The 24,176-nt window shown below is 38.0% G+C and overlaps 1 protein-coding gene across 1 annotated transcript in view; it reads left to right on the forward strand.

Annotated features, from left to right (window-relative positions):
- LOC122806629 (nuclear receptor ROR-alpha A) overlaps window positions 1-24,176 on the forward strand; it is a 1,380,884-nt gene that overhangs the window by 764,248 nt on the left and 592,460 nt on the right. Inside the window, exon 2 of the mRNA XM_044077211.1 lies at window positions 568-653. Within this exon, the coding sequence (XP_043933146.1) occupies window positions 568-653 (86 nt within the window). The remainder of the gene's footprint in view (window positions 1-567; window positions 654-24,176) is intronic.

Raw genomic sequence — 24,176 nt, forward strand, 5'->3', positions numbered from 1 at the left:
TTCTACCAGAGTACATGGTTATATCAGCACCTCAGTAAGTAAGGAGACTAGAAGCCATCAGTAATACTCCTGGAAAGTGTGAAAAAAACTCCTTTGTTTGAGCTGCAACTTGCTTATACTGGTGTATAATATTGTGCCATTGTTACATAGGAGAAAACCATCTATTCTGTGGTTAAACTAGTGGCAAAGTTAGAAGGCATGAGAGGACTAAGTTTCAAAATGCACAAAAGCAATGCATGCAACATCTAAAAGTAGTGTACTCCATCAGACTGCTTCTTCCTTTCCCTGTGGCACTTTTGGCATGCTCTCTGTATCATTGTACGGGCTTTGCACTTCACTTCAGGTGATCCATTTTCATAAAATGAAAGCTGCTCCATAGCAGGCAGTTGTTACGTTGTCCAGACATCCCTTTGAAAGGGCACCTGGCTTATTCAGCAATGAGTTGCTAAATAAAGTGTAACATTTATCAGGTTATTAGTTTTCAGAATACAAATACCAGTTGGGGACTGTTTTTATAAGACATTTTTGCAGAAAATGTAATTAACTGGCTGTGTGCTTCTGTTGCAGCTCAAATTGAAATTATTCCATGCAAGATCTGTGGAGACAAATCATCAGGAATCCATTACGGTGTCATTACTTGTGAAGGCTGCAAGGTAAGCTGTTTAGCTAAGTCTCTTTTCAGGTTTAGACATACATGTTTAGCTTAGCTTTTTTCCCCTCGTTCCTTTTTAACACTTTCATCTCCTGATTTGAGCTAGGAGATTGCTGCACAGATTTTCATTTATTTTGTGTACTTGTATAAGTGTGTTTGCAGGTAACATTTCAGAGATCAGTTTTTACTGAAAAACTATTGCTGGCATAATTTTGAATTATTCTGCTATATTGTTATTCAAACCCTTTTAATACCCTTACTTTTGTTTGAGAGAATAATCCCTGTAAATGTTATAGTCAGGCTTTGAAAAAATGTTGCTTGTCAATCAAATATACCTTGCTTCAGGAGTTGCTGCCAGGAGAAAATGCAGTGACTGACAGCAGTTTCAGAATGCTGTGATAAAGCATTTGCAAATATAAATAATTTAAGGGGACTCAGATGACCTGGAGCACCAGCACCGGGTAATTTTAAACAGCTTAGCCACTTAAAGCATATATTATTGCATATGTTGTTGTCTCTCTTATACACAAACCCCAGGCTGTAGTTCTGTAATGCGTTTTCATGTAATCAACTTCAGTTTTCTCACAGCAACTGAAAAGTTTGGGAGACGGTAAGGGGAGAGCTGTCCTGCCCTGGTGTTACTGCTTTTCCAACTTAAAATACATTTCCTACTGTACATAAACTGGTTAATTTAGGGAAAGGGAAGCTTATATGTAGATTTTCAGCATTATTAAAAATGAGGATTCCTATATATGAAATGATAATGTTGGTTTACAGGTAGATATGACACTCTACATCTGTGTGTCCAGTGGGATTAGCTGGTTAAAATTGGATATTATTACTAATTTTTGCATAGTGATTTCCAAGTATTGATTGATGGATGAGGATGACTTGAGTGACCATCTGGATTGTGTGCTGTATAAATGTTCAGGCGGACTAACCCTAATTGCAACTTCTGACCTGTGTACAAAGATGTCCTGGTAGTTCTTAATACATTCAACTACAGTGACTGTCTGGGTTGTGTAAGGCATACTTCTGAGTGAATGATATGTCTGTTTGTGATCAGTTATGCTAGTAAAATATGAAAGAAAGCTACACACAAAACACCAACACAGTGGAACACAGACATGATGTAATACCTTTTATTGGCCCGACATATGTTTTGCAATTACTCAAGCTTTTGAGCTGACATGAGCCCTTACTTGCTCCTGTAAAGGAAAGTGGACCATTTATTTCCAATTGGCTTAAAAAGAAAAATATCAAGTAATTGCAAAATGTATGTTGGTCCAATAAAACGTATTACATCACATTTGTGTTGGTGTCTTTGAGTTTTAGTTAGAGGACCAATATAGCATTTCTTTAATTTTTTTTTTTTACATCATGGTTGATACCATAATTCACTGGATGCTTTGGCAGTTGCTTTACATCAAGAAAGAAGGAAGCAGATCTTGATAGTTGCTTACTGTTCTTATCCCAGTGCAAGAAAAGGAAGATTATTCCCAAAGGCTTATTTATAAAGAATCCTTTGAAAAACAGCTACAAAGTCTTTGTATACTAGCATTTGTCAAGAATTTTTTAGCCAGTTATTGAGTGATAAGGGCTGCTCTTCAGATTGCATTTAGGCATTGTCATAGGAGGGACAGTGTGTAGCAGAATGTGATGAGATTTAATATTAATTTCACCCACTTGTTCACACCTGAAAAGACTCACTGGTCAGGACAGAATGCTGTAAATCAATGTGGACTGTTTACCACTACTCACACCCCAGCTGTGGGGCATTAAACCAACTTGGAAAGGATCTTGTCCAGTTACATTTTGTCTTACAAAAAAAGTATGGCTATTTTTGTTTTAACAGTTTTACAGAATACATAATGTGGCATCCTGCAACTCTTGCATGCATCACATGGTGTTTACTGTGTAGTATATGATGTTCTTCATGTTTCACTGTTGCAGTCATTACATTTGGGTTATACCTGCCAGGGTAGCCCTCGGCCAGCCCGAATACTAGAGGCTTAGTATTTCTGAGTCAGTTGCTGTCACTTCAGGACTGATGTCAGGTCATCAGTAGTATAAAGTAAGGCAACCAATGCCATTACATCAGTCTTTCTTGCCGCAGAGCCCAAAGCAGAAGCAGTTCACACAAGTGCCGGTCGGCCGCTACCTGAGTTTCGTCTTCTGAATTGAAGCTGAAGTCTTCTAAAGCTAAGTACCCCATTGGGGATCCTTTTTTCTTCCACAAACCGATGTCAGAAAAAGGGAACAATTTTCTCACCTGTAGAAAGCAAATACCAGAATGAGGCTTTCGTTCTTACTGCATCACTTGCTTAGACCCAGACCACAATGTCCCCCATTGTCGCTTTTGTGCTTTCACATAGTGTTTACTGTGTAGTATATGTTCTGTAACATAGTGTCTGCTGTGCACTGTATGGCATGCAATATATAGTGTACACTGTGTAGTATATGGCATGTAATATATGCATGCTGTGTACATGGTATGTGGTACATATTATTGAGTATATGGTATGTAATATATATCATATACACTCTGTGGTATATTATATGTAGTATGCAGTATATACTGTACAATTATGGCATGTAATATATAGTGTATGTTGTATAGCATATGGTATGTAATATATAGTGTACACTCTGTAGTACTTGGTATGTAATGTACAGTGTAAGCTGCATAGTATATGGTATGTAATATGTAGTGCATGCTGTATAGTATATGGTGTGTAATATATACTGTATGCTGTCTGGTATATGGCATGCACTATATAGCGTACACTGTGTAGCATATGTATGTAATGTACAGTGTATAGAGTACTATATGGTATGTAATGTACAGAGTATGCTATGCAGTACATGGTATATAATAGTGTACACTGTAGTATATGGTATGTAATGTGCAGTGTACACTGTGTAGTACTTGGTATGTAATGTACAGTCTATATTGTGTAGTATATGGTATGTAATGTACAGTGTATGCTGTATAGTATATAGTATATAATATATAGTGTGCACTGTGAGGTGTATGGTAGGTAATGTACAGTGTATACAGTGTAGTATAGGATATGTAATATATAGTGTATCAAATAATAATGCTGGTGACTCTCTATTTACCAATGCTATAGGAACAAAATGGAATTTGTTACCCACTAGCATAACAAAGATAACTTCATTACCTCTTTTCAAACAGAATATTAAAGTGCATTTCCAAAATCACTGGCTTTGCTCCTGTAATAAACCTGATTAGTCTTTCACTATTACTACCTAAATAAAACCATCTCTCTTCTCCTTTCTACTCTTCGTACTATTTGTCTTTCTTTTCTCCTCCCTTTACTTCTCTACCTGTTTTTCTGTATTACTTGCTCTTTTATTCTTACCACTTTCTATTCCCACCTTTTTCCCTTACTCTCTTTTCACTTTATTCTCTCATACCTTCACTCCTTTGTTCTATTTTAATCCAGTCAGTATTTTCCACTGGTTAATTGAGAATTCGACTGTATTGAGTGTTTTAGTAACTAACTCTTGTAGTAGTTTTTATTTACATTGAAGAGTTTGCTATCTTTTATTTTTAATTTTTGCTTGCAAACTCTATTACTAACTCTAATATTATTTTTATTATAATGAGTACTGCTATTACATTTTTGTATGATAAATTTTTTTTGTCTCTGAATGTATCTCACTCTGTGGAGCTTTTCTCCCCGGGCCTCTACTGAAAATGGAAATTTCTCCAGCTAGACTAGCCCGGTCAACAAATGTAAAATAAATAAAATAAAATAGTGTATGTTGTATATGGTATGCAATATATAGTGTACACTGTGTAGTTTATGGTATGTAATATACAGTGTATACTGTGCAGTGTAAGGTATGTAATGCACATAATTTGGTGTATAGTATATGCTATATAATATATACTGTACACTGTTTAGTACTTGGTATGTAATGTACAGTGTATGCGGTGTAGTATATGATATGCAATATATAGTGTATGTTGTATATGGTATGTAATATATAGTGTATACTGTGTAGTTTATGGTATGTAATATACAGTGTATACTGTGTAGTATATGGTATGTAATATACAATGTATACTGTGTAGTATAGAGCATGTAATATTTAGTGTATGCTGTATGTTATATGGTAATATATACTGTACACTGTGTAGCAGATGTTATGTAATGTACAGTGTACTGTGTTTTTTAATTTCTTTAAATCTTTTGGGTTTCTACTACCATGATGGGAATGGATCCCATTCCTCAGTCAAAGTACAATTAAAGTTCATGATATTAGTATTGCTTCAATCTTTGATGTCAGTCAAAAGTGCTCTTTGTAACACCCGCAATGTGCCCAGTAATGACTCCTTCTGCAATTCGTACTGGGTTATATGTATTGGTAACATATCTAAATATGATTGCAGATTCTTTTTTATAAGACCCATTCCTCCTACTACTATTGGAACTGTCTGGCTATCTTTCTTCCACATTGCTCTCATTTCCGCCTGCAGATCCTTATATTTTATAACTTTGTGTCTCTCCGTACGCAAGACAGTGTAGTCACTGGATGTGATGATTTCAATGATCAATGCTACTTTTGTCTTCTTTTCGTGGACAACTATGTCCGGTTTTCTAGCATCTATCTTTTGAACTGTTGGTAATGGGTGATCCCATGTGATGTAAACTTCATTATTTTCTATGATGCTTTGTGGCTCATGTTTCCAGTGTTTTATAGCCACTTCAGTACCATAATGTTTGCACAATCCCTAGTGCAACAGTGACACCAATATGCTTCTGCTAGATTAAACAGAGAAGTCATCCTAGATTTATTATCCTCATGTTTCAAAACTTTCACTATGTTTGGGTCTTGTGAGGTCAGCAGATATGTGTGAGTCCCACGACTGCAGATCTATACATGTAATCAAGTTCAAGGAGGCCCATCCCTCCTTTGGAACAGGGAATATATAGTCTTGGTATGCACTGATTTTTATAAATCATTTGGTGAGCATGAAGCATTTATTTATTTATTTATTTATTTATTTAATTTATTTTACATTTGTTGACCGGGATAGTCTGACTGGATACATGTCCATTTTCAGTGGAGGCCTGGGGAGAAAAGCTCCAAGATAATAATACATATTGAACATTAAGTAAATGCTAGTTTCAAGCAGATTACAGTCATAAGCAATATCAGCATTTAGCACATATAGTACTTATTATAAAACACTTTACAAAACATAACATTAACATACATAAAATTACATTCAGGTTTAAGACACACTGAGCAGCAGTTATACAATTGACCCTTCTTGTTTTCCTGTCTAATCTATTCAGCACATTTTGGGGCCAATCAATCACTCCAAAACTTTAAGTTAGGACAGGAAGAGCAAATTGGTTTATAGCTTGAATTTTGTTCCTAGATGTCAGTGCTGTTTTCAGGATTAATTTAAGTCTTCTAAAGTAATCCTTACTAAGTTTTATTTGCATTTGTTCATGTTTTATTGTTGATCCTTCATCATTTCCCAAATATTTATACACTCCCTCTTGCTCAAGTTCTTTTATATCACATTCCTCTCCCAAACTGATGTTTTCCTGGTGCTGCAGGTTTCATGCTTTAAAGGTTGCTTTTGCACATTTATCAAGACCAAATGACATTCTTATATTGTCTGAAAACATTTTGACAACTTGCAGTTATGCTTTCAGTTCCTCATCTGATGAGCTAAACAGTTTCAAATCATCAACAAAGAGAAGATGAGAAGCCTTCACACTTTGTTGTTTTCTAGGAGCCAAATTATAGCCATGGCCTAAGCTGTTAAGTAGACAGCTTAATAGATTAAGGGCAAGGCAGAATAGCAGTGGTGACAGAGATTCACCCTGGAATATCCCCCTTTGAAATTTTATCCCTGGGATAATAATTTGTCCTCTATCATGACTTAATTGCAAAGTGGTCTGCCACTGTTTCATGATCAATGTAATGTAGTTGATCAGTGTAGGGTGTATCTTATACATTTTTAAGCACTCTTTTATCCATGAATGTGGGATACTATTACATTTTTTTGTAGTCAATCCATGCCATACTTAGATTCTTCCCCTTTTTTACAGTTCTCCACTGTGACTTTAACAACAAATAATCCTATGACTTTCCTTTATTGCCCTTTTGTTCTACTGCCATAATTGAGTTTTCTTCTAAATGACTATAAACTCTGCCAGCATCAATTCCTGTGTATAGTTTATACATCATTGGAAGGCAAGTTATTGGTCTATAATTTTTAGGGTAGCTTGCAGGTTCACTCTTAAGTAGGAGCATTGTTTTTCCTGTTGTTAGCCAGATTGGTGTCTGTTCAGGGTGCGCAAATAAATAGTTTTTACTCATGGCTAAATCTTCATGCAAAGATGTTAATACTTTTAACCAAAAGTTAGGTACTGCATCTGGGCCTGATTTTTCCATTTAGAGGCTTTTCTTAACTTTCGTTCAGTCTCTCTGGCTGTTGCTTCATCCCATTTCATATCCTGTAACTTTAAACTTCTTTTTCTTTTACTACTATCCATTTTGCATCTTTGTTATGTTCCTCGGGATCTTCATAGATACGTCTCCAAAGTGTATCTCTTTCATCTTTTTTTGGCGGTCTTTCAATTCCTTTTACCTCGTTTCCCAGATTACTGTAAAACTTTTTTGGGTTATCAGTAAATTGCTTATTTTATGCTTTTTCTGTATATTTATTTGTGTATCTTCTAGGTTTTTCTACCTGTGCTGAGATTTTTAGTTTGTTATTTGCAATAGCGCATGATAGATTCTGGTCTGTTCTAATACTCCGCATTGCTTTTATCATATCTATCTTTTTAGTATTCTTATTGATCTTTTCCCTCTTCTATATGCTTCTAACAGTGACACTTCTTGTCTTTACTGGTGTATAGTTTTCTCTATTTGATACTTCCATGATGGTATTCAGTTTCACCCCCTCTTTTCCCTTGCTACCCTGTGTTGTTGTGGTACAACTTTATCAGTTATTAATTTAGCTGCTCAGTAATATATCCTGTTTGCTTCTGTTATATCACATGGATCTCTATGGACAGTCCTAATTAATGTGTTCATTCGTTTTGTCAAACTTCTGACTTTTGGGGTTTTATTGACCTTCTGCAGTCTAGTTCTTTCATTGATCTTAATATGTCTAGCTGTGTGTATTAGATCAAGCAACTCTTCTCTTAGCTTATTTTCTTCTAAACTGAGGACACATTTTTTGTTTTCCATTTCCAGCGGGCATTCTATCGAAAGTTCTGTAGCATCTTCTTGTGGCACATTCTCTTCAATTTCATCCTGTGCTATCCATTGCTCTGTCATATGGGAACTCACTGGCCCATCACTCCTCAACAATAACTGCATCAATTTCCACAGTTTCCTGTTCCTTTCCTTGCTGTCTAACTTCAAGTCAATGTTTATACTGGTTTCCTGTGGAAGGCTCCAAAATTTCTTCATATGGCACCTGACCAACTGCTTCCCATTCCACTGGTTTCCCCTTAATTTGGATATCCCCTGTTGTGGTACTTTCTGAGTTAGATTTTCTACACTGAATCCATCACCTCACAGGTACTCCATAACCTCAGTTTTTATTTCTTTAACTTCTCCATTACTAATCTCCTTTTCTTTTTTTTCTTATTTTTTGTATTGTAAAGTTTTCCATGTCTGGATTCATTTGCCTGTATTTCTCTTCAAATATCTTTGGTACTGCTATTTTTGTATTGCTTCATTTTGTTTTCTCCTTTGCATTAATATTATACCATATTAAATCTCTTTTCCTTTCCCATGTCTATATTTTTTCTTCAGATGTCTCCTGATCTTCCTGCTTCTCCTTACTTTCGGGACTCACTCTGTCATGCTGTGATATAAGCTGCATTAGACCTTCTACAGAAAATCCTTCACTTCACAGACACTCCATAACTTCACCTTCTATTTTTTTAACTTCTACTTTACTAATATTTTTTTCTACATTCCCTCTTTGTGATATTATTTTTCTTATTGTGAAATTTTCCATATCTGAATGCCTTTGCCTGTATTTTTCTTCGAATATCTTTGGGGCTGCCTTCTTTATATTGTTTAATTTGTCTTTCTCCTTTGCATAGATATTGCACCATATCAAAACTCTATTTATTTTCCTTGTCCGTATTTCTTTTTTATACTTTTCAAAAATTGCTAGGGTTTGTTGTTTATATTTTTGCACTTCCTCGGAAGATTCTTTTTTTGAAAACAGATCAAAGTTTTTTGATCTATATACTGTTTTTCACAAATCTGTTGTATTAATGAATACAATTTTTTATTTCAAGCTTCTAACATTTTTTCTCGTGGAAGTATTTTTCTTTTCTCTAATTTCTCTGTTAATCGTTTTGTATATCTTGTGTCTGGAAATTTTGGGCTTTTTGCATAATAGTAACAATACATAATTTCTTTTTTATCCTCAACAGTCCACTTTATTGTCTTTATGGCTCTTCTTTGGCTTATCAGTTTTTGTGATTTTTGTGGACTACTACTTCCTTCTACAACAAGGGGGCCATACTCCCCCTGGGCCTGGCTTGGCCCCATTGTAGGAATGTTACCATATTTTGAGGATTCTACACTGTCATCTTTTCCAGTCCTGGCACCACTATGCCTACCAGGATTAGGCAGTTTTTATTCTGGGTCTTGTGCACCCAGTTCTCTTTTTTTAATTTTTAACCTACTTTTGTTCATGATATATGCTATCTAAATCTCTTTCCTGACCTTCTTGCTAAATATGCCATAAGCCTGTTTTTCCCTGACTTCATATTGTAATTTTTGTTTGTATTAGACTAATTGATCTTTAATTGCTCTACAAACTGTCTTAAAGTTCTCTAAATATAAAATGATTGGTTAAGAATCGATACAAGGTATATGACAATGTTTTTATATTATGTCAGATTTGTTACAATTATTTAATTGCAGATGTTTTTGTTTTATTTTTGAAGATTTGTAAAATTATTGTTCTTAAAATGTTTTGTAATAATTTGGTGTTTTTCTTCCCGGGCCTCCACTGAAAATGGTTATCTACCCAGTCAGACTTTCCCAGCAATCAAATGTGAATAAATAAATAAGTAATAAATAGTGTACCTTTCCCTGTTAATACTCTGCTAAAATAATACGGTTCTTAACCTTACAGAACAACTTCCAAAACAAATCCAGAAACAGTTTTCTGCTATAGCTAAGGAAGACCTCCTTGAAACTTGTGTCAGTCCCATCTGCTTACCTACATCTTTCTTTGCTCTACCTTACTTCTTCTTCACCTTCATGTCCTCTATTAACTGTCCTCTTCACTCTTGATTTGTTTCCCTCCTAGCTTACCCTTCATCTTTCACCATCTCACTTGTCATATTTTATGTTTTTCTTCACTCTTATTATTAAAAGAGAGATTGCCACATTGAATCCCAGTTGGCATAATGGTTAATGTTTTCTTCTTCCGTACACAAGGTACAAGGATCAGTACTGACCGCTGACCATTGCTTGTAAGGAGTTTGCTTTGTTTTCCTGTGTCTTTGGGGGTTTATTCTCACTTCCTAAAACATACTGAGTGTTTTCATCTCAAACTCATCCAAGAATAGATGATAATGATACATAGTTATCCAGTATAATCCAAACTGTACACGTAGCAACTCTTTACAACGTCTTGCAATTAATATATATATAAGGGCTTCAATTTTGGATCCTTTAAGTACAAAGGTATCAGCCGTTTACAACTGTAACATTATCAGTTCCCTGTTTCCTATTTTCTATATGAGGTCAAGGTATTGTATCAACTGTTGCAATCTCTCTCTTCACCCTTCTTCGACAGTCATGCCTGATTATCTCAGGTCTTCACTTGTTTCCTCTTGCCCGCTTGGTTTCTGTTTCAAATCTTCTTCACCAGATTGTCTTCTGCTTTTTTTGCACGTGTGACTTAACCACCATAATCTGTTTTCTTTGACCTTCTCTGCACTTGGAGCTACTTGGGATTGTGCTCTGATGTCCTCATTTCTTCATCTGGCCCACAATACTTCATCTCTATCACTTCTAGCTTTCTCAACTGCTCTGCCTTCATTGACTAGGTTTCTGTACCATATAGTAATACTTATCGCATGCCTGTTTTGTACACCTTACTTTACAGCATCTTCATCATACACTGTCCATGACATTCTGTTCCAGTTGGCTGCAGCCCCTCTAATTCTAGCTTTAACCTACTCATTCAGACTTCCCTTCTCCTCAATCACCCCTCCCAGGTATTTGAAGTTGTTAATCTGTTTCACTACCTTCCCTTCCATGTCAGTTCTCAGCTTCTTCTGATTTCCCCATTTGTTGCCATTACAACTGTTGTATCTGTACTGATTTCCATCCCTTGTGCCTTTGCTGAAGTTCTTGTAGAGTCTGCCAGTAACGCCACATTGTCAGCTTACGACAACTTTGTTGATCTTTCCTCTCCAGTCTGATTCCTAATGTAGTCCACCACCAGTATGAACAGCACTGGGCTTAGAGCTCAGCCCTAATGCATACCCTCTCCCATAGGGAACCACTGTGTGAGACCAAGCATTGTTTGTACTGGAATCATTGAGTCCTTGTGCATACCTTGCATTAATTCTACCAATGTGTCTGGGACTTTGAAACACCACAGGACTGCCCAAATCAGCCTTTTTGGGACCTTGTCATATGCTTTCTCCAAGTCTAGGACTGTCCATTTAGAATTGTTCCTCATTTTTAGCTTCTTCTCAACTATCTGCCTTACTGCAGACGTTGGGCCGATTTTACTGCATCCTGATCTGAATTCATACTGCTTATCTCTCATCTTACATTCTAGTACTCAACTTATTTATTTATTGCTCACCCACTATAGAACTTTCATGCAGTGTGACAGGCATTGCATGGCTCTGTACTGCCCTCAGTTGCGGATGTCCCCTCTGTTCTCATGCACTGACACTAGTATGCTTATTCTTCAGTCATCTCAGATACACCTTTGTCTTCATACTACTACGATAATTCCCAAGAGCCATTTCTCCCCTATCTCACCCAACATCTTGACCATGTCTGCTGCTTTTCCCTTCTTTTTTCTTAGTGATGTTTTCAGTTGTTCTAAAGTGGCCTTCTCCTCTTCTTTCATTGTATAGTGTGTGTGGGGCAGTGCAGCATCTTTGGGGTTTTCTTCTTTCAGAAGCTGATGGAAGTACTCCTTCCATCTGTCTTTGATGTCCTGTGGACAAGGGAGCAGGTTGTTGCACGCATCCCTTATGAAGGTTATCTGTCTTTATCTTTCTGCCTTTGCCTTGCAACCTGATGTAGCACATGCTCTGTACTATATAATTTGTAATGTGTAATGTATAGTATTTATTGTGTGCTATGTAGTGTACTGCTCATGGTATATGATAAGTACCATGTACTGTATGCCAGGGTTTATTGCAGACATTCTAGTGTATTTCTTAACATGATTCCAAGTGTTAAAAGTTCTTCTAACAGATGTTGTTCTTTATGGTTTTACAGTTGGGATATCCCCTCCTGCTTTTGTCTGTCTGAAACCACCTATGCCTGTCTGTGCAGAAGCCATCTCCTGACATAGGCATTGATGTCACTAGGCTTGCCTAGTCCATGTGCCCTGCAGTTCTTTCCTGCTTTTTGCACAGTCTAGATCTTAGCCTTGATGATCAGAAGAGAAAACATCCAACTTTCTGTGCATAAACAAGTTGATATAATGGTTAAAGTGTTTACCTCACAGACACATGGTACAGGTTTGGATTATCACCCTTGAAAGCAAACTTGGCTTTTGAATTGGCTAAAAGCTTAAGACAGTTCACAGGGGCAGCTAGCCTAGTACTTACCTATGAAGCTATAAAAAATTAAGCAATCAAAGTGTTAGTGTGGACAAGATTGTGAGCCAGCAACATTGGCATTGTATGTACCTCTTGTGACAAAACTTTATCATCGGACACTTCAACAAGTACCAGCATTCCAGCGCAGCCATTTGAACACATGGGATGGAGAAACTCTAGGCCTGGAATGCTGGTAGCTGTGAGCAAGGAGCTGATTTATTGTGAGGAGTATACAGTACACATTCCTGAATCTAATATACAGCACCTTGAGAAAGCCTAGGATATGAAGAGCCAATAATGGTCACACCCTCCTGGAGGAAATGTGCTGTTAAGATGACCACATGTCTGTGCATGTTCTAAACTCTCATTTTACATTTGGTCATGTTTGTGCACACTGTCCACCTCAGTGCATAATAGAAGCATGAAATGTATATCCCAGCCAGCCATCTTAAAAATGAGTCGCAAAGTGCCTGCATAACCCTTCAGCCAGTCAGATGGCCAGAACTCTTATAAGTTGTCACTGGGCATGTGGTTCAGGAGATTGCTGAGGAGCCCAATCCAATTTCTCAGTTGCCCCAGAACACTGTCTGGTCAGATGATTTGCTCAGATTCACACAGTAGGAAATGGAAGTCGAGGAAATCAAGTCATGCACTACAAAAAGCAGTGCCTTAACACTTTATAGCCTTAATCATGCTCACTAACTGCAGGATATAATAAAGATCCCCTACTTTTTCTATACATGCTATGGCAGCTTTTACAGCCATCTGAGCTACCCCCAAATCAAGCAGATAGAACCTCAGTTTAATGTCTCATCTGAATTATGGCACACTAAAGAGTACATCACTCAAAAATCAGTGTGTTTTGTATACCTGCTGCATTATCAGGTGATTGTCTAAATCTATAGGCCTCTCCAACTGGATGGGACTCAAACCCAGGTCAGCAACTTGGGTATGTACTACTAAACCACCAGAATAATAAACGACGTATATTCATCTAAGAAATGTACCTAAGATTGGTTTTCTACCATTAGAGGATTCAGTGCAACATAACTACCATTAGAGGATTCAGTGCAACAGAACTAAAGCAAACTGTATCCCATACTATTTTCAAATCTAATGTAGATGTGAAACCACACATTGACCCCAGGCCTGTTCCTCCTATCCCTTTTTGACAGGAAGAGTAACTGAGTGTAACAGTGGGACTGCAGTGGCTACTCTTCAGAAGACTTAACAGGCCTGATGACTAATAGCAAACTATGAGACGCTTGTGTCTAGTTTTCTGCCTGAAAAGTCCCTTGCCTGGTGCTTAATCGTTCTACTAGGGATATAGGACTCATTCTTTAGAAGAGCATCCACATGAGGCCTTACACATCATGCAGTTGGTGTACTTCATGTGAGGCCTGGCTTTTAAGGTACAACAGTACACCCTTATGGAACATGGTCTAGTGAAAGCACAGGGTCTCATAAAGGCCTCTAGTACTAACAAGCTGCCTTCAGCAGGACTGCCTCTTAATTATCATTGCCACATTGCAGGACATCCTTTACTCAGCCACTACAAGCTTAATTTCCACATGTTGATCAAGTACAGTCCAACCCATCCTGCAAATGAATACAACATAAATTATCCATCATCTTCTACATCCTGGAAAGGGGACTTTGAGGCCACTGGAACAGGTAAGAACAATGAGATTTCTGCTCCTTACAGCTGCCCTTGGATGGCTTTTCCTTTAGGGAATCCCTTAGGCTGATAAAGCCCCTTTGACTTCTCCAGAGCTTTTGGTCATCCTACTCATGGAGTCTTTGTGTAGGAATGTGGTTTTTGCAGCCGTGAACTATCTCGGTAATGCTTCTTCGATGCCCAATTATGTTGGCTACAAGCCTTTGCATTAAATGGAGTGAGATCATTTGAAAGCATTCTGGAGCTGACTCATTTTTTGATATTTGTGGACCAGGGTAGAGCTCAGATGCCACATCTTACCACCTTACAACCTGGTAAATAAAGCTTTGAACAGGGTAGCAATAAAGTGTTTCTTCTACCATACTGGGACTTAGTTCCCCCATTTTTAGTCACTCTTTTCCAGATTCTAGCCATTCCAGGAGTTCAGCCACTAGAAAATGTTTTCAGTTCTTCCTGGCTTTTAGGCTGAGGAAGAACTGCTAAAGGCCTTTAATGTGGCTTCTGCAGTGATCTGCTGTGTGGCCTGCTGCAGTTTTGACTGCTCTGATTCAATGCCTAGGGCAGCAGCAGCAGACTCTGGCATGCTCCTGCACAGAACGCTGTCACAAGTTGTGCTTCTGCAAGGAGGAGTTTAGGTAGTCCATTCTGGGTTGATGAAGTTCAGAAGAGAAAAAAAGGTCCTTACTACAGTAGAAGACCTTCAAATCCATTCTCAATCACTGCCACTTTTTTCATAACAGTCCATATATGAATAAAGAAACAGCTTTTCTGCAGACCAAGGTGGCCCTCAAGTTTCAGGTAATATTGTCTCCCATCTCTGCTGACCAAGTATTTCATGACAGTGACCTTGCTCTGTGTGTGTGTGTGTGTGTGTGTGTGTGTGTGTGTGTGTGTGTGTGTGTGTGTGTGTGTGTGTGTGTGAGTGAGTGTGTATATATCTATATATGGTTCCCCTTGACTTGATCGACACGCCAAAACACCGATGCTCAGAAGACCGACTCCAGAAGACCGACGAGACAGATGATCGACAAGGTGAAATCCCGACAGCCGAAACACCAACATGGGCAATGTGTGAGCGCGACTCGGTAAGTGTGCGATAGTGAGGGATTTAGGGTTAGGGTGCGGGAAAGGTGAGCGTGCGGTAGTGTCAGACTTAGGGTGCGGGCAAGGTAAGTGTGTGATAGTGACGGAGTTTAGGTTTAAGGGCGGGTTAAGTGAGTTAGATTTAGGATGTGGGTAGGGTAAGTGTGCGATAGTGACGGACTTTAGGTTTAGTGGCGGGTTAAGTGAGTTAGGGTTAGGGTGCGGGTAGGGTAAGTGTGCAGTAGTGATGGACTGTAGGTTTAGTGGCGGGTTAAGTGAGTTAGGGTTAAGGTGCAGGTAGGGTAAGTTTGCGGTAGTGTCGGACCTTAGGGTTAGGGTTTAGGTTACGGTTAGTGCATGTATAGTTGTGTGTAATGTGTAGTTTTCGTTTGGTGTGTCGGTGTTATGGTGTTCAGTTTTGTGAGTTGTTGGTTTTGTGCGTTTTCGGTCTTTTGGTGTCGGTGTTTTGGGTGTCGGCTTTGTGGCGTGTCGGTGTTGTGATAGGGATCCCTATATATATATATATATATATATATATATATATATATATATATATATATATATGGGTTCTTGGTATGGTCATAAGTAGTCACATCATCTTCTCTCCTTGATTCTGTCCTAAAAGATCCTTCTTAAAGGACAAAGGCATCTCTGCAAAGCAAAATGGTCAAGATCAGTCATTGCCTCCTATAGATGTCCTTTCTTTCTAACAAGGCCAGGGATTCTACTTTTGCTTCTGAAAGCAACATAAGATTTTCATCTCATCTTGGACTTACCCAGCTAGGAAGAGCACATCTTATATGTCAAGTTTCAAAAGATGACTTTCCGTAGAATCCTATTAATAATTCTCCTGCTTTCACAGGGCATCAGGATGCTGTCACTGAACAAGGTGGGTGCAAGTCTCATGGATCTTCTTCTTACAGTTGGGGGGACCAATTTCAGTACAGTTTGCTGCTCTTTGTTCTCTCCTCTAGAAAGGTGTTAGTTACTGTAGCATAGGCCTTACAGAAGGAATGACTTAATTTGTTCCCCACTGAACAACTGATTTTGGTAGGCCCTTCAAAGTAGGTCTTTGGTGGGTACCTAGCTTACTAATGTTGTGGTTACAGTTCCTCAGGAGCTTCATAAACTGTACAATCTCTCATATCATATTATAGCATTCTTTCCATCAGCATGGAATTAAACACTCGCCTTTGTTAATATTTCACGTCTTTGAGAAGTTCCCTGGGGGTCAGGCAGATAGATACAGTATGGGTGGTGGCTAGGCTTTAGTCATTACAGTTTTCATAGTACCTTCTGCATACCTGAGGATGCAGGTGCTGTAGTAGACTGTATGGTATCACTGGCTGTAGAGTGGCCATATGCTCACAGAGCTTCATGTGGTATTATACCCTTGTTGTCAGGCCCTGGAATGGTAAGCAGACTCCATCAATCTCATTGTGGGTATTAACCTCCTGCAGCTAAACACACTGCAGGCTCTGAGAGCAAATACTTAATTGTCATGGTGAGCCCTATCCTAGCTCCTTTACAGTTCAAATAAAATTACCTCCACCTAAGAAAGAGGGCTGTTTGTAAATCCACTGGAGTTTTGGACTGTGATCCACCATTGACAGTGAAATCTGTAGAAGAGGAGCTGAGAACAAAGTCCATCTTGCCTCATTCTGACAATCAGTCCATTATGTGGTTCATAAATGTGCTGGGTGACACAAACATATACTTCCTATGCAGAGAGGTGGTGTGATCTGGCAGTAAACATTAGATATGGACATCACTCACTCACTCAGCTGTTCGCATCACATAAGAAAATGTTATCTTGCCTGCGTTCTTTCCATCCAATAGGCAGGAGGTGTCCTTCCTCTTAAGTCAGTAGAGATTCTTTTACAACTTCCCAGTATTCCTTCTGAGTTCATACCTAATCAGAAAATTCTGAAATGAAATACAAAAATGGAATCTCATTTGCCACTTGATGGCTGGGAAACTTTCAGGTTGCCACTGCAAGCCAAGGCAGACTCACCTTAAGTTGTGGTGGTGACCTGGTCCATTTTAAGGCAATGTTTCTGTTTTACATGCCCTGGTCCTGCAAAACATTCAAGATGGTGTGATAGAGATGATTGAATCTGATAGGAAATCTTGCCCTAAAAGTATTTTCTCAGATTTATTCTTATTAGGTTCTTCATTTGGGAAAAAAGGTACCCTGTGCTACCCAAGTTGATAGCCTGCTAGAGTTTCTGACTCCCCTCAGGCATCTCTGTAATTTGGGTGTCAGCTTTTACATGCTCAGGGTACACATTTTGGCTGATTCTGTCCAGTATGACCTTGAGAATGGCAGTTCTGTGGACCAGCTTCAGCTGGTGAAACTGTTTCTTAAGGGTTATCTGCAACTCTTTCCTCCCTTAAAGAGATGTGTGGCTTTTTGAGATTTCAGTTTCATGACTGACAGCATGTCTCTTCCCCTTTCAAAGCCTGCTGGTTTTGAGGTTAAACAGCAATCTTATTGGCCATCACCTGCACTTTCATAGGCTATAAAGGCAGTAAAGGTTTATGAACCAATGAATATTTGTTTGGCTATAAACAACAGTGTGTCATTCCTTCTTATAAAACTGTTGGAAAGTAACAGAAGAGTGTTCAGCTACTAAAAACAAACATGACTACTATTCTACCCTTAAGGACTTTCAGTACAACACTAAATGTGACTTAACAACTTTAGTTGCTTGAAGACAGCGTTTTAGGCATTGACATGGTGCAGGTTAAAAAAAATGTTAGAATGTTTTTTTCTTGAAAAATGTATGTGATTTTTATTTCAAATGTAGTGCTAACTCAGTAAAAAGTATTCATGGTGATTTGTCTCTTCTGCATTCTAAGAAGTTGGTCACATCAGTCTCAGTGGTAACACAGGAATAATGCAAAATATTAGACTACAGCAGTGAAAGCTTATATATCTGTGTATCTGACAATTATGTATGCAAGACTATATTTCATTCCTCCTTTGGAATATTTTGAAATGTGCAGACAGTAGCAGCAGGGTGTTCTGTTACTAAATGATGATAATACTGCCATTCTGTTCTTGAATTTCAGTGCAACACACAGCTGAAAATTAACCCTGCTGCTTCAGCTGGCCTGTGATGTGGCATTTTCCAAATGATCAGAAAATGGTGAAGTGTATAGTATTTCTACTTCGGCTGAAATGATAACTCTGAAAAGATGTATTCTAGGCCATTAGTGTATTCTACAAAACTGAGCAGAGAATCATCACATTACCCCTTTGAAACTGTGATTAAGACAAAAGATAGACTGTGGCAGTCAAACAAGTAAATCATGCATATATTCCATTTGTGCAAAAGACCACATAATAGGATGGTGTGCTGCTAAAAATCCAAGACTTGTGTTTTCTCCTTAGGTATTTCAGTGCATCACAACAATGAATTTAACCCTACATCTCTAATTGCCTCAAACTATAATATTTACTTGTGGTTTGTTGCAAAGGAAAATGAAATATATTTTCTGATTAAATAATGTATAACGTGACTTCTGAAGTAATACTAAATATGTATTTTGGGTCATTATTGTAGTTTGCATGCTGACAGAAGTTCAAAGTAATACTTCAGTGGAAAATAGGTATAATAAAGATGTTAGATTGTGACAGTGAAGACATATGTATCAGTATAATCACAAAAAAGTGTGCCCCTCCCACTCCCATGTAGACATGTAGAAACAGTCAGGTGTGCCCCTACCCCCACTCCAGCATAGAAATGTAGTAACAGTCTGGTTTGCCCCCCCCCCCATCCTGTGTAGAAATGTAGTAACATGCATGAGTAGGTATAATACGAGTGGAGCAGAGATGCCCAGAGGTGCCCAAGGTAGCAGGATAGGTTGTAGCATGTGCACAATATGCAGGTCTGTGTGTGGTGGGATGGTGTGTGTTCCATATTGTGTGAGAGTGGTCAGTATGTATGCATGTTGAGGTAAGACCTGGTGGCCATAGCCCAGTACTGCTGATGACAGGGACAAGCCCTCACAACTGCAGTGCCAAGGACAATCCCCACCAGTATACCACCTGCTAACAATAAGCCAATGTAAATGTATGGTGGTAATATGTGTCACCATCTGAAAGACTGACATGGCATGGCTGTTAGGCTAGATATACATGCAGTACACAGGGGAAAGTATCCCTGACATACAGTATACATTGTATCACTGTGAAATGGAGACACCCCTGGAATTGTACATACAGATATGCATCACAGCAGCTGGTCCTGTAGTAGGGAATACCAGTGATGTCCAGCCGAACACCTGCAGATCACAAAGGAGGTAGGATTGATGTATTGGGAAACAGCTGGTGCACCTGCACATGCCAGCATACCAGGAATGCCCCATGCATATCTGTGTGTCAGATGAAAGTACTGTCCATAGCACACATGCACCCAGCTCATACAAACACCACCCACAGGTACTTCTCTGGCCATATCACTGCTGTGGGGAATGGGTACAGTATGAATCCTCATGTACATGGCAATAGTGGAAGAATGCAGTATGCAGTGCAGGTGTCCCATGCAGGTGTGTCCCTAGCTGTATGTAGCACCCTGCCTGCATCCACACCACCTGATCAAGACTGATAGAAGGAATTTGCATGAACACCTATCACACCTACCCTGTCACACCAGGGGAATATACTGTCTGGTGGTCTGTGACTGTAGGCCTGACAGAATGCAAAAGCCTTCCATATGTGGCCCACAGCAACACCTAATGCCCCACAGGCCTCTGCCAAAGGCCTGTGTCTCACACATACTGCCAATGCATGTGAAGGTATGGATACCCAAATAACAACATAACACACTCCACATAAACCATATGCAAGGCCATGTGGACAAACCACAGTAACATGTCCACCATGTCCCACTGCATGAACTGTGGACCAACACTAACATACACCTGTGATGGGGTGATACCCTTAGGGAAAGTATCAGAGAACATATGCATAATGCCTGGAAGAGGTTAGACTAACAGAGGGGTAGGTGCACAGGCAGCATGGAATGTGCAGTGTCTGACACCAAGCTGTGTGCCCACACTTTCCCTGGCTGCAAACACATAAATGGGTGGCTACACACCTGTCCATACACCGCAATAGGGTTAATGTCCTGACCCATGGCCCCTGCCTCTGGGCAACCTCTGCGAATCTGTACAGCTGTGAGGCATTGCCACAGCAAGATAAGCTCAGACTGTCTTGTCAATGGGTGTACAAGTATGGGATCCCCCACCAGCACTCTACCACGGTGCTGAACCGAATACACAGACCCAGCAGCAGGTGTCTGCAGCTCTCCCTCCAGAATGGCATAACTTATCATGAATTCATAGGTGTCTGCCCACAATACCGGACACAGCTGCAGTCACCCTTGTCCCCCAAGACAGCACTGTGAGTAAGAATGCATGATCTAGCTAACAATAAGGATTGTCGAGTGATGAAGGCTGACAAGGGTGGAACAATTGTGTTAATGGATCAGGTTGATTATGTAGAAGCCATGAAAACTGTCTTAGCTGACGAAACCACGTATCTCAAAGTGAACACGAAATTTGTGCAGGACAGTTTTGTCAAATTAGATAGTAGTTTGTTTGACATGGTATGTGAAGGAAGTTTAGATTATAAAACATATTCTTTTCTTCACATAGAGTACCCCAAACTAGCTGTATTATTTGGTATACCCAAAGTACACAAACTACAGGAGCATCTGCCATTTAGACCCATTATTTCAGCTCATGGTTCAAAGACTGAAACTATTTCAGTATGGCTAGATGACATTTTGAATCCAATTGTACAACAATCCAAGTTCTATCTTAGAGATTCATGGCATCTCTTAGAACTATTGAGAGACATCACAGTAGAACAGGATAATATATTTTTTGCATCTTTAGACGTTGTGTCTTTGTACACTTGTATCAAACAAAAAGAAGGTATTGAATACATGAGAGAATATCTTACTAGGTATACCAAATTAGAACACCACGATATATTCCCTTCTCACAAAGGAATTCTCTAATCCTTTAGTTGATATCTCCGAGGTTTGAATTTCACTGAGTCCTTTAACAATTGGTTTATAGTCCTATGTCTCTTATCATAGATCTCATCTAGTATATTATCTGAGAATCTGATATGCTCTTCAAGAACATGTATAAAATTCCTACATTCCTCATAAAAATCTCATCTTCTTGTAATCATCTGCAGCCTGTCCTTTCACCACGACTTTTTTTGAAACATAGGGTGAGCACTAGAAAATGTAGGAGTAAGATGGTTTTCTATATATCTTAGTTTCATATTTTTTATCATGATTGTTTTTAATTAGGAGCACATCCAAGTTGGCAATCTTCTACTATACTGAGAAATTGGGAAAAGAATTTTGTGCTTGGTAATGAGCACATTAATTCCCAAATTACCTATTATACTCGATACCTAGATGACATATTCATTCTTTTGAAAGGAGATCTCGGTATAGCAGAAGATCTTGTTAAATATTTTAACACCAGTACTGATTTTCTTCATTTTACATTCAATTTTGAGGAAAAACAGATTGCCTACTTGGATGTGCTCCTAATTAAAAACAATCATGATAAAAAATATAAAACTAAGATATATAGAAAACCATCTTACTCTAATACTTTCCTACATTTTTCTAGTGCTCACCCTATGTTTCAAAAAAAGTCCGTGGTGAAAGGACAGTTAGTAAGGGCTGCACGGATGATTACAAGAGATGAAGATTTTTAAGAGGAATGTAGGAATTTAAAGGACATGTTCCTTAGAAGAGCATATCCAACGGGATTCCTAGATAATATACTAGATGAGATCTATGATAAGAGACATAGAGGTATTTATAAACCAATTGTTAAAGGACTCAGTGAAATTCAAACCTCAGAGATATCAACTAATGGATTAGAGAATTCCCTTGTGATACAGTTAATTTAACAATTAACAGTAAGGAGAAGGGAATAATGTCTTCTTTTGAATATAATTTGATTTTAACTTTTAATTCTGATTTTTATTTCATAAAGGGAATCGTATCCAAGAATTGGGATATAATACGAGAAAACAAGGAGTTAGTAGAAAAAGTAGGTAAAGTACCAAGATTTACATTAAGAAGAGATAGAAATTTCAAACAACTACTGGAGGGCATTAATAACACCAAGCATAATGTTATTAATAAAGGAATGCACAGTTGTGGCTCCTGTCCCTATTGTAAATTTATTTTAGTGAGTAATTCCATTACCATTAACAATTTTGATATAAAAAGTAGGTATAGAAATAATTGTAACTCTAAAATGGTCATTTACCTAGCCATATGCCAGTTTTGCCCATGTTATTATGTGGGTAAAACTGTCCGTAGATTAAGAGATAGAATCTACAAACACATTTATAATATAAAAAATCTAAATTAGATAATGCATTGGCTAAGCATATTTCAGAATATCCAGCACATACTTTCAAATTCTGGATATTAGACCAATTAATACCCAATATTAGGGGTGGCCCTATAGAAATTGAATTAGAGAAGTTAGAACTACTTTGGCAGATTAGACTGTATTCATGTAATTGGCCAGGGTTAAATGACATGTGTTCAATTATGGCCTTACTAAAACTCAAAAGCCTTAGTAGATAGGATTTTTTAGTATCAATATTACATAGTAGTATTATTATTAATTTATTAATTTACTAAACTATTTATTTACTTATATATATTCAGATTTTAGCTTATATCATGTATAAGTAATATGTAGTTGCCGCTTTATATTTGCATTTTATATTTGCAATATATTTATGTAGTTATTTTTATTATAAATTGCTTTCATAGGTGGTGCATACTAATATGTTCTAGTATATTTGTGCTGCATTTAATATTTTATTATAGTGTTTTAATTTTATCATTTAACTAGATCTTTTGACTTTGTAATATGTCTTTAATGAACTTAGTATTCTGATTGATGCATCAGCTGACTCTGAGATTTTAGTATTTATATAGCACTTTAACTTTCTGTTCCTTTTTCTGATGAAGTTCGATATGCCACGCATTTAAAAGCGTTTTAGTTCTATACTTAATAAACGGATTATTCTCATTGCTTGCCATTCATCATTTTCGATATGTATCAGTATGTCTGGTACTTGTACATGAAAGGCCATGAATCTGCCCCCTTTAAATTTCATTAAAATCCTTCTGCAGTACTAATATGGTGATCAGCAACAAAGACAACTCGGTCTGCTGTACTTCCCTTAATGATGTCACTGCTCCATACAAGGATGGAGTTTTAACCTCAACATGCCCAGACGTATATGTATATATGGGTCTACTTCTAAATTTCAAGCTTTCAAAATGTCTACTTTCTTATGGTCGAGACCATAAGATCAAAGTTTTGAAAGTTAAAAATTTAAATAATAAAAACAATAAATAAATAAATAAATAAAAACAAAAAATCTTTTTTTACATTTTTACAGGGGGACAAGTCCCCCTGAACCTCCCACACCCCCTGCTAATTAAATATACCAACTCCAAAATCGCACTACAGCAAGGAAAATGGTAAATATGCCATTCCACGCTATATGGTGATCTGCATTTAAATGGTTTGAACTTTCAAAACTTCGATCTTATGGTCTTGACCTTAAGAATGTCAACGTTTTGAAAGTTCGGAGTTTAGAAGTAGACCCTGCCTCAGTGTGTAGGACTTTTGTATAATTCTACTATGTATATACTTGTCTTGCAGTTACTGCAGAGGGTTAAGGCTGTGAGCTATAATTCATTTGTTACAGGGTTTGATTTCCATGGCCCTCATTTACTGTTATGTGACATTGATTAATTAATTTAACTAGTCAGTTGGATATTTGGGCTACTTTCTTTAATGCTGCCTTGGGCCATACTAGCATTCTACCATTATTCTGCTGTGCAATCGTAAT

The sequence above is a fragment of the Protopterus annectens genome, chromosome 7.part0 (genome assembly GCF_019279795.1).
Source record: "Protopterus annectens isolate FY-2018-M chromosome 7.part0, PAN1.0, whole genome shotgun sequence".
In the NCBI taxonomy this organism is placed as follows: domain Eukaryota; kingdom Metazoa; phylum Chordata; order Ceratodontiformes; family Protopteridae; genus Protopterus; species Protopterus annectens.